At 38.0% G+C, this 12,022-nt stretch overlaps 1 protein-coding gene across 1 annotated transcript in view; it reads left to right on the forward strand.

The window, feature by feature from the left end:
* The window catches only part of METAP1 (methionyl aminopeptidase 1), a 75,389-nt gene that overhangs the window by 37,124 nt on the left and 26,243 nt on the right, over positions 1–12,022 (forward strand). The window contains exons 2-4 of the mRNA XM_025385584.1: positions 4,519–4,570; positions 10,190–10,302; positions 11,350–11,410. Of these exons, the coding sequence (XP_025241369.1) occupies positions 4,519–4,570; positions 10,190–10,302; positions 11,350–11,410 (226 nt within the window). The remainder of the gene's footprint in view (positions 1–4,518; positions 4,571–10,189; positions 10,303–11,349; positions 11,411–12,022) is intronic.

The following is a 12,022-nucleotide window of genomic DNA, read 5'->3' on the forward strand; positions in this document are numbered from 1 at the left end:
GGCCTGTGAGCGCCGTGTGCAGCCCCATTTCTCACCCGCGCCTCACCCTCCACACCTGCCCACAAGCAGAGGGAGCCGGCTCTGGCCTCTGCCAGCGCAGAGAGGGGCTCCCGCAGTGCAGCCGTGGGCTGAAGGGCTCCTCAAGCTTGGCCAGAGTGGACGCTGAGGCTGAGGAGGCGCTGAGAGCAGGGGCTGCTAGCACATTGTCACCTCTCTCTCTTGTGCCGAGTCAGTTCCTGTGTAGGGGCCACAAGACCACATAAACCAGTTTACTCATCTGGATGATGGCAGCTGATCCATCAAGTGAAGGGTCTGCAAAATATTTCAAGCACTGATCTTAGGTTTTACAATAGTGTTGTTATCCCCAGGGGTGATTTGGGGAGGGTCAGAATCTTGTAGCCTCCAGCTGCATGACTCCTGAAACATAATTTCTAATCTTTTGGCTAATTTGTTAGTCCTACAAAGGCAGTCTGGTTTCCAGGAAGAAGGATTTGGTTTGGGAAAGGGCTGTTATTGTCTTTAAGTTGTTCCCAACCTGTTTGGCACCAGGGAAAAGTTTTGTGGAAGTCAGTTTTTCCATGGACTTGGGGGTGGTGGGGATATGTTTTCAGGATGAAACTGTTCCACCTCAGATCTTCAAGCATTAGTTAGATTCTCATAAGGAACGTACAACCTGGATCCTTGCATTTGCAGTTCACAATAGAGTTTGTGCGCTTTTATAAGAATCTAATGCCACTGCTGATCTGACAGGAGGTGGAGCTCAGGCTCCACCCGGTAATGTGGTAATGCCAGCCCATCTGCTGCTCACCTTGTGCTGTGCAGCCTGCTTCCTAACAGGCCACTAGCCAGTAGTAGTCTGTGGCCTGGGGTTTGGGGACCCTTGTTTTAAACTATAAGTTGCTCCCAAAGTTAGTTTGGCCTGTGCCCGGGAATGAATAAGTTTGGCCTATGCCCAGGAATGAACAAGGACAGATTGGAGGTTAGAAGCAAGACAGAATTGGTTAGGTCAGATCTCTTTCACTGTTTGAGTTATAATTTTGTAGTGGCGGTTTCAGTAGGAAATGACTTGTTCTAGAAATGAAATGCGAGCACCTACTCTTAACTGACTTTTTTCCTCTTCAGTGATTCACAGTACTGGAAATAAATAAGAATTATCTACGTAGCAAATTCCCAGAGATTCTGATTGAATTTGAAGTGGGGAATAACATGGCTATTTATTTGTAAAGAAAAGCATTCCATAGGATTTTAATGAAGAGCCAGAGCTGAGAACCACACTATCCCATTTTAGCTTATAAACCAAAAAAAAAAAAAATTTGAACTGCCGTCCTACCCTGGCCCCCAGCAACTATCTGAATGGACTCTCCCTTCTTGGCCAGGGCACTCTGACCTGAAAGACTGGTTCAGGCCATGTCTGGAAATGGAAGTTGGACGTGCCCTTCCAGCATTAGCATCAACACAGACCTTGAGTCTGATAAGAAATATTTACAATCTATTTTCTCTGAAGCCTGTTATGTTACCTGGAGACTTCATCTGCATGGTAAAAACCTTGGTCTCTATAACCCCTTGTCTTAACCCAGACATTCCTTTCTACAGCTAATAACACTTTCAACCAACTGCCAGTCAGAATATGTTTAAATCTACCTGTCACCTGGAAGGCTTCTTCCCCACTTTGAGTTGTCCCACCCTTCCAGATGGAACCAGTGTTAAGTCTTACATGTATTGATTGATGTGTAAAAGCAAACTGTACCCTGACCACCTTGGGCACATGTCATCAGTACCTCATGAGGCTGTCACTGGTGCATCCTTAATTTTGGCAAAATAAACTTTCTAAAGTGACTGAGGCCTGTCTCAGATATTTTGGGTTTATAAGCTCCTAAATTTAGTAAATTCCTGTTGGTGCTAAAGAAAAAGCATGTTGTCTTGGGTTGAAAACTGAAGTTTTACCTACTGGTTATAATAATGCCTTGGTGTTATTAAATAAGTGGAGAATAAAGAGTAAGACAAAGTGCTTGTCAGCGAGTATTGAATAAGTACATGTGACATGTTAAGCTTGTGGGTGGAGTGAAGTGTGGACATTTTTTAGAGAAAGTAGTATTTGAAACAGACCTAATGGAATGGGTAAAGCTTCTGAGGACACAGTTATAACAGTGAGTGTTTGGTGAGTGTTAGGATTAGGTAGGTCAAGTTGTACAAAGGGAAGAGATTGAGAAGTGTGGTGTTTGCCTGGGGAACTCTAAATCTAGGTTAGTTAGGTCTTTGGTTCATTTGTTAGAGATGAGGAGGGAAAGATTGCCCAGTTAAGGAGTCAGAAATTAACTCTTCGGAGAATGGATAGTCTTTCAGGATTTTGAGTATTCCTCTTCTACTGGTGAATAAGAGGAAGAAAAAGAGTGAAGTTGTGATTTAGGGAAGGAATATTATTTAGGTTTAGAGAGTTCTTAGGAGATGTGGGAATGTTTTGACAACATTAATGATGTTGAAGACCATGACTTGGTTGCCTCATGGCCCCAGTAAGGAAGAGAAAAATCGGTGTCCTTACGGAGGTGAGAGGGGTTTATTATGAATATTTTGGTTACTTTTTGCTCATATATTTTAAAATATAAGCCCTTAGTTAATGAATCTGTTTTGTGAGACAAGTCCTTATTTAATGAGAATAATTCTATCAGCCCTCTTGTTAAAAAGCTAGAATTTGATGGATGTTTCATGAACCAAGTATAAAGCACTCTGAAATCCTCTGAGGAGAATACATGGCTATTTGAGTGGCTACTTTTCAATGTATATGCTGAATTTCAAAATATTAGTTAATGATGGCTTTGAACACCTAAGGGAAAATTTCCCCTTTGCCCTCTGAAGTTTCACCAAAAAATCAACTTACAAAAAGCAAATTAATAGGAGAAATGGTATACAAATTTATTAGTGTGCATGGGGGAGAATCACAGAATGTCTAATAACCCACTGGGGTACAGATGCTTATACCCTAGTTCTTAGGGGAAAAGGAGATGGGGAAATGTGGATGTTTTTATGGGGATTGTAAATGATTTTTAAGGGGGGAACTCAATGGGCTTGAAGGACAAGTGGCCTGGGACAGTCTTTTAGGCCTGCAGAACACACATGGTTTGTGAAGAGTCCTTCCAGGTGTGTTGACAGACTTTAGTCTTTCTTGCTGCAGTATGAATTCAGTTAATGAAAACTCAGAGAAGGGACAAGAGGTCAACCCCCCACCTTTTGTCATATAACCTAACATATTTACACATTCCTTGGATTCTGAGGAATATGACAGGGACATTTTTGAGGTGCCATTGTTCTGCTTACCAGACTAACCCAATCTCCCCAAAAGACTGAGCTCGGTTTTAGCTTCAAAACTGAAAAATCTCTAATGTTGTAGATACCTTTTTATGCATTTGGAATCTGTTTAGGTTGTAGGCTGTAGAGATAGGGATGACCTGGATTTTCTTCACTTAACTGTTGCCGGCTGTGGAGGCTACAGGAAGAATAAAGAGAAAGTAGTGAAGATTCTAGTCAAGGATGGGGAAACTGATCTTTCAGAGTCCCTTGGGCAAGTCTTTACAGAAGGCAGCTTTAGTGTAATATGATTTGATTAACTACATAGTCCTGGGGATTTTTTTTTTTCTGTGTTTTTTTTTTTTTCTTGGCTTTCTTCTTGTCCATGTCTTACTAGTTTTAGGTCTACAAAGATAAAACATTTGTAGGACTTTGTGAATTTTCTTAGCATTTTTAATAATTTATTTGCGTTAACTTTGAACTCTTTGAAGGAGAAGCCATCAACCTCAAAACATAAAGTCTATGTCTGGTTGAATTATTCTTTTCCTTTATTACTTGAGTTCCTTACTTGAATTCAATTAATTACTTGAATTCATTTTCCTAGTTTGTCACTTCTTACTAGTGTCTGAAATATGTTACATGAACATTTTTTCCTAAATGAAAAGTCTTTTCTAGTTATTAATTCTGATCATTCAGTCAAGCATTTACTGAAACCCTAGCAGAACCAGGCACTCTGCTTGGCTCTGGGCAATAGTGGTAAACTTTGATACCATCCCTTCCCTCACACAGCTTATGGCCTCAGGGCTGTGTCACATAGTAACTACTCACATGGGTGATTTTAGTGTGTGTGTATGACTGATTTGCAACCTAACTACCGTAAATAAAAGAATCTGCAAAAATTTTCTTCCAATTTTTTTCAGTGTGTGATTGGTTGTCTAATGATTCTTTTGAAATACTTCAGAATAATTTGTTGACATAAAATTGAAATATAACTATGACTACTATATAACATTTAGCCTAATGTTCCTTGCTTATTTGAAGTAAAGTTTAGGTTGCTTTTTGAAGTGAATATTGAACAGGTGTCATTTCTTAATTTTTTCCAAATATTTATTTTGCAAAGTTACAGGTCTTGATTTTTGCAAATAGTTTATAGTAACTCTTGCTTATATACAATATTCCTTAAAATGTTTCTCATTAAGGAAGGCCTGACACTAATTTCCTTTTTTGTTCTTTTAGGAATGTTTTAAAGGAAGTTGGGCTACTCACAAGTTACTACATAAGAAAGCAAGTAAGTACAATCACAAATTTTTATACCATTTGTCTTAGAAGTGGCATTTGTGCCAGAAAATAAGAATTCTTCCAGTTCTGAAGGTGTATATTTGAAAGTTCTGAAAGTATAATCCTGAATACTAGAATTATGACATATTTTAAATTCTTTGTGATATGTAATGCAAATAAAATATGTCTGAATAATATCTTAATCTTGTTTTACATATTTAACATGAAAATGTGAGATACTTGTTAGTATAGATGGATCTTACTTGAGCCACACCTGATGATACTCTAATCTTTTGACACCTTCTTGTGTTGCTGGAAGTGTTTGCATATAGTAGTCAGGGCTTATGTGAGTGATTTGGCTTCATTTAACCAGATCCCTTTTGGTTTCTTTTAGTTTCAATTTGTATTGCTTTTTCTACTCAAAACTATATTACTTTGTTTTTTGGTGTTTTAATGTTACTACCTGCAGTCTAACGTTTAATTTTCTTTTTTGAAGTTTTGTGTGTAATACCACAAAGTAAAACTATTAGCAGCTTTTTAGCTATTACTGTCAGCCACAGTGATGTAGCTGAAATTCACATAGCCTTTTTTGCTCCAGCTAATTTATCCTGTAAATTCACGTCATTAGTGTGGCTGGTCTAAGAAAACCTGTCACAGTTGCCTGAAAGTTGACAAGGGCTTTCTGTTCTGTATAGCATTGCCATCCTGATGGATCGAAGCTTGATTTAATTTGAAGTGGGAAATAACGTGGCTATTTATTTACATGGTTCTTGGTATAAGGTTTCTGTTTCTACATACGTAATCTTGGTGTGTTATATTCATCTACTTGTGTATTTTTTTTTTTTTTTTTTTTTTTTTAGGAGTTAGCTGATTTAATGGAGTTTGAATGTAGTTTGTTTTTACCAAAACAAATCTAATTGAGGTCAGCCAAACCACCATTTGAAGGAACAGGGAAATACAGATGTGAAAAAGATAAATTTTCTGTGGTTGTATAAAGCAACATCTACATTTAATGGACATGCTAGGTTGTTGTGGGAGAAATGTGGTTAGAGATGAGGAAAAATGATGTGACTCAGTGTAAGTTTATCAACGCATAAAAGATAGGACTTGTTGATTTGTTACCTCTGTCAAAGTTTAGAGATGGATTTAAGTAATCTCACTTAACTTTATTCATTCATGCATTACATACATCCTGTATTTCTAATGTGTTAGGTATTTTGCAGAACTCTTTGAGCCAGTTATTAGCATTTTGTATCCAGGAAGTTAAAGCATTGGTAAGTAATAAAGGGTTGAGGTTAAACAGTATGTTAGTAAAAAAGCCTATAATGGGCCTCTCAGATTTGCTAACTCATTGATGTGTGCCTATTTCTTCAATACTGGATATTTAAGGGAAGGGCTATTTCCTTTTGATTGACACTACAAGGGAATAAACAGCAGGTGTTCCCTATATAAAAAGAAGGTAATTATTACAACACTGGATTTAGGCTATTTACATTTTACTTATATCTCTAGTGTTTAATATGGTGCCATCTTGTAGCTGTTGCTCTCTTGGATCTTTTGGGATAACTTTTTTCGGTGGATAAGCCTGCTGTATTTAATCCCTTTGGCTATGGTGGATAGAGATCATCCTCAGGTGGCTAGCTCCGTATCTTTCATACCCTAATAAGTTGACTACAGTAAACGTTGAGTGACAGTCCTAGAGGAGGGAATGGTGTGGAGAAGGGTGATCTCCAGAGACAAGAAGAGTATCGAGAAAAGCATTGGGGAAACACAATGTTGTGCTAGGAAGGAACCAGTGCATCTTTAAAGTTAAGCACTTCAGTCCAAGAAACGATAGTGAGATAACACATAGCAAGCATTTCTTGTCATGAAGATGATGTAGTTAGTTTTTTTTTTTTTTTTTTAAGTGTAGTGTCTACTGATATCTGATTAATATTCATATGGGATATATTGATCTATAATTTGCTTTTAATATATTTGGTTTTGGTATTGAAGCAATTCTGGACTCATGAAATAAAATGGGATATATTTCCCACTTCTATTTTCTGGAAGAGATTATATAGAATTGGTATTATTTCTTTTTTAAATGTTTGATAGAATTCACCACTGGAACATCTGGATCTGGAGTTTGCTTAATCATAGAAGCTTAATTTTTTAATGCAGGCATTAGGAAATTTTCAAGCGAGTTAAATGACTCAGGTAGTTTTTTTTTTTTTTTTTTTAACTTGTCATAGTAAAGACCATTCAGATGGTAAAGTCCTTAATTAAAAGCACATAATGCTGATTCTTGGGTGCATGTTTTTTATATTGTATCTTCTGTCACAGTGTACCTTAAGCAGCGTTTACTTTTAGTATGATCTGTAGAAGTTGTAGCATTTCACATCTCAAGACTGTATTACTGTACACTTTTTAATGTATCACTGGCATATTCAGTGTGTTTGTTTCTCATGTTCCTGAAGTGAAGGTGGAAGAATTTGACAAGTAGTTTGAATAGCCAAAATTAAGGTATAAAAACCGCGTTTAGGCCAGGCACGGTGGCTCACACCTGTAATCCCACACTTTGGGAGGCCGAGGCGGGCGAATCACGAGGTCAGGAGATGAGATCATCCTGGCTAACAGTGTGAAACCCCATCTTTACTAAAAATACAAAAAAATTAGCCGGGCGTGGTGGCGGGCCCCTGTAGTCCCAGCTACTCGGAAGGCTGAGGCAGGAGAATGGCGTGAACCAGGGAGGCGGAGCTTGCAGTGAGCCAAGATTGCACCACTGCACTCCAGCCTGGGTGACAGAGCGACACTCCATCTCAATAAAAGAAATAAAAAATAAAAAACAGAACAAAACAAAAAACCCCGCAATTAATAAAATAACTCAAAGTGATACTTTTTCTTCCACTCCCCTACCCATTCACACTAGTGTGCCTGATTTTTGGATTACAGAGAGAAGGTGTTATGTAATGTCTTAAACTGGCTCCACCAAACTTTGCGACCATGGGTTACTCTAAGTCTCACCTCCAAGATGCTGTAATCACAGGTTTGTGTGAGGATTAAATAAGCAAATCCATGAGAAGTGTTTAGCATGTGTACCATACATAGTAAGTACTCAAAAACTAATTATCATATCTGGAAGACTTGAGTCAGAATTTTGATCAGAAAATCCCGTCCCATGCAAAGCTTAGACATGTTTAGTTATTTTGTGTCAGCTGGCCAGAGGAAGCAGCCTGCATACAACTTTTTAAAGAACAAAGCCTGACTGTGATGAACTTTGGGCCAGACCTTGCATGTATCACATACATATGACACTACCTGCATATTACCTGGGACTGTTGCATTGTAATGTTTGGAAGACAGCTTACAAATGTTTATTTATACTGTCCTGTTGTACAGTCTTTTCAAAAAGATTAGTTATTATGCAGTTGTGCTACCATCATCAGCTCAATTCAGATTTATTAATGGTCTATTATGTGGTTAGCACCTAAGGCTAATTGATCCTAAAATGTAAACGAATTTTGTTTTCAAGCGTGAATTTCCGTTAAGCAAATTATACCTAGAGATGAGAGAAGAACTTGTGATATTCAACTTTAGTTGTCGTGGTAGTTTTGGGTTATACTATTTGTTTGCTTTACTTTTTTTTTTTTGAGACAGCGTTCCTCTGTTGCCCAGGCTGGAGTGCAGTGGTGCAATCACGGCTCACTGAAGCCTAAACCTCCTGGGCTTGAGCAATCCTTCTACCTCACCTCAGCCTTCTGAGTAGTTGGGACTATAGGCATGTGCCACCATGCCCAGCTAAGTTTCATATATTTTGTGGAGACGGGTTTTTCCATGTTGTCCAAGCTGGTCTTGAATTTCTGAGCTCGAGCAGTCCACCCACCTTGAACTCCCAAAGTGCTGGGATTACAGGCCTGAGCTGCTGCTCGTGGACCTAAATTCTCTTTTGAATATAGACTGTGGAAGGGTAAAATCCAGATCAACAGGAAGCTTTAAAAGATTTTTACACCCTCACCTTCTCCCTGTTCCCTGCCCAGGAGTATGCTAGTGCAAAAAGCCTGTGTCTTGATGCTGTTCTCTCCTGGGTTTTGGGAGAAAATTATTTTTGAGGTTCATGTTTCAGACAAAATCACTTGATGCACTTCATAGCTGAAGCAGGCTCAGTTGGCCCCCATTTCAAACTGTTTTCTGTCATGTTTGACCCAAGTAGCAATGGATGAAGTTTGTTTTTGTCCTGTGATGAGAAAGTTTTCCCATTGATATTAACATTCACAGTGACTTTTTGGAATTCCAGAGGGGAGAAAGATATTTTAAAATTCAGTAGCATGGTATCTTTATTTTAAAATTCAGTAGCACGGTATCTTTCTATTCCTTTATATGTAATAGTATAAATATATTCTCTTCCAAAGTAATATGAATGGATTTTCTATATTTTTGCATTCTTGTCAATTGTACCTTAAGGGCCTTTCCAAAGTTAGCCACATGCTCTTTAAGAGTACTGGACTGGGGCTGGCATTCTTGTGTCACAGCTATGTGAACCACACAGTCTCTGTTTCCTCATACGTACAATAAAGAAACAACACTAGATTGTCTTTAAGATCTTCTCTAACTTTAACATTTTATGATTACATCTAGTTTCCTTCATTTTGTATTTTAAATAGATTTTTTAAGAGGGGAGTTTTATTTTTATTTCTTTCAGACACTTCTAAAATCAGTTTGAGGTTTGACTCTTAATACCTATGGTAGAATGACAATAATCAGGAAAAGGTCTGAGTGCACTGGGAGGTGTTTAGGCCAATACTTGGTCCACGAGGGACTTGTATTCCTGCTATTTAAAGTCTTAGGTTTGTAGTTTTATTTTACTATGTGGATAAGAGGTGCAGCCAGTGTGTTAACATCACAGGCACCAAAGAGGGTCTTCTGTGTGAGTAGAATTCTTGCGTATATTTCAGTCAGCACATGTAGATTAATAACTGACAGGATTGTGTGCATGGATGTGATTCTTAATTTTTCTGCTGAACTTTCAACAGATTGTTCCCTCCCTTGTCTTTGCCTTTTTCCTACCTCTTTCCTTTACCCCATTTCTGAAAAGAGGCAAATGATGATCATAAAGTTTTCAAAGTGAATTGAAATACTGACTTGGAAGCCATTGATCAGCTTTGTGAGAAATAATTATTTTTTATTTTAAAGTTGCTTTGGGATTACTTAGGATCTGTTCTTTTAGTAAGAGGATAATTCATTTGTAACATCTGATCTCAGTTGGGTAGGTTTAGGTTTTACTAGGGCTTCATATTTTAAAATGGGTTTTCTATAAATTGATGTGGCAAGAATGCATTAGGAAAGCTGTGTATGGGCTGTTCCTGTTCGATATTATGTAAAAACGTAGTATATGTTTACATGGAGTTTTTTCCTTCTAAGACCTTAGATCTTCGAAAAGGAGTTATAAGGGTTTTTGAATATGGCAGTAAAGCAGTTGCTTTGGTGATTTAGGTTAGGGTAGAAGTTTGGTGGATTTTTGTGCCTGGGCTTGTTGGCTTGGTTTTAAACGAGATATTCAAAGTATGCTGCTGCTCACTAGCTTGACAACTGAAACATTCCTTTCCCTCCTTCTCTTCTTTCCTCTCACATCTATTCTTCCGTCTCGCAGAGGATGAAAAGGCAAAGCGAGAAGTGTCTTCCTGGACTGTGGAAGGTGATATTAATACTGACCCATGGGCAGGTTATCGATATACTGGTAAACTCAGACCACATTATCCACTGGTGAGTAAATAAGGTAATAAAATCTTAACATTCCAATTTGAATTTTCCAAAAATGATACTATAGTGAATCATATAATCAGGATTGAGTTTACAAAGGAACTTGCATTTTAGCTCTAAAGCTCTTATGGTACATCATTTGGGAGCTGTTAGTTTGGCAATCATGGAAGAAGTGGAAAAAAAATTAGATGAAATAGGTAAAACTTTTAAAAAGAAGCGTGGGCTAAGGTGGAATAGATATTTTGTTGTTGGCATGATGGTAGTGTGTATAGTCGTCCCTTGATATCCATGGATGATTGGTTCTAGGGCATCCTCACTCCCACACAGTTTCCAAAATCCACTGATGCTCAAGTTCCTTAAAGTCAACCTTCCGTATCACGGATAGTGCATCAACAGATGCGGAACCAGGATGTATGGAGGACTGACTGTATTACACTTTTCTAAAATTATTTTATTATGATATATTTCTCCCTTAATTTAGATATGGCTTTTCTGCCACTCTTTTCACTTCCTCTATTCTTGGCGGATAAGAGTCGGAGTTTTAATGTAAGAATTCATTCAAGTTGAAATCTATTTGTCACCCTTAAATATTTAAATTCTCTTTACTGATGATTTTTTTAAATAAAAGGAATACATCTTTAATCTTTAAAATTTGGAAAAATAGGAAAAACATAACAAAATCTTCTTAATTCTGCCTCCCAGAGATAATGACTAGAAACATGTTGGTATATATTTACTTTGAGACATGATTTTATTGTTGTCAGCTTGCCAATTTCTTTGGAATAACATGGGTGTCTTGTTATTAGTCTCTGTCTAATTTTAAATCCTTAATGGCCTTGACCACTTTCCCCCTTTCTAAAATACCCTGTGAAAGGGGTGGCATTACCACTAGGAAAAGTAAAGCATAATATTAATGAAATATATATCTGTTATAATATTTAAGGTGCCATTTAAAACTTTTAAAAACTTTTGAATGGACTTTTTTTCTGCCCAGTTTTATTTATTTTTTCTTGGTAAATCAGTTTTAACTAACTTCTTTGATGTTTTTAGATGCCAACAAGGCCAGTGCCAAGTTATATTCAAAGACCAGATTATGCCGATCATCCCTTGGGTAAGCTCTGCTATGTTGATGACTACTGCAAAGGGAAGGAATGCTTTTCTTGTAGAAATTTTTCAGTGCTGGACTTCTAATAAATGTATTTTCAAGCAGCATTAGAACATTAAAGATAATTAAAGATTCTTGCCCCCCCATTAGAAATCTACCTACCTCTGAAAGCACTATGTAGCTGTTAAAGACTATATTTAAAATAATACTGTATTTTATGTTGTTATAACAACTTCTAGACTTACTAAAAAAGTTTTAATTTTAATATTCCCTCCGATCTAAATTAAACAATATCTAGGCCGGGCGCGGTGGCTCAAGCCTGTAATCCCAGCACTTTGGGAGGCCGAGGCGGGTGGATCACGAGGTCAGGAGATCGAGACCATCCTGGCTAACATGGTGAAACCCCGTCTCTACTAAAAATACAAAAAACTAGCCGGGCGTGGTGGCGGGCGCCTGTAGTCCCAGCTACTCGGAGGCTGAGGCAGGAGAATGGCATGAACCTGGGAGGCGGAGCTTGCAGTGAGCCGAGATCGTGCCACTGCACTCCAGCCTGGGTGACACAGCGCGAGACTCCGTCTCAAAAAAAAACAAAACAAAACAAAACAAAAAAACAATATC

Source organism: Theropithecus gelada, chromosome 5 (genome assembly GCF_003255815.1).
Source record: "Theropithecus gelada isolate Dixy chromosome 5, Tgel_1.0, whole genome shotgun sequence".
Taxonomy (NCBI): Eukaryota; Metazoa; Chordata; class Mammalia; order Primates; family Cercopithecidae; genus Theropithecus; species Theropithecus gelada.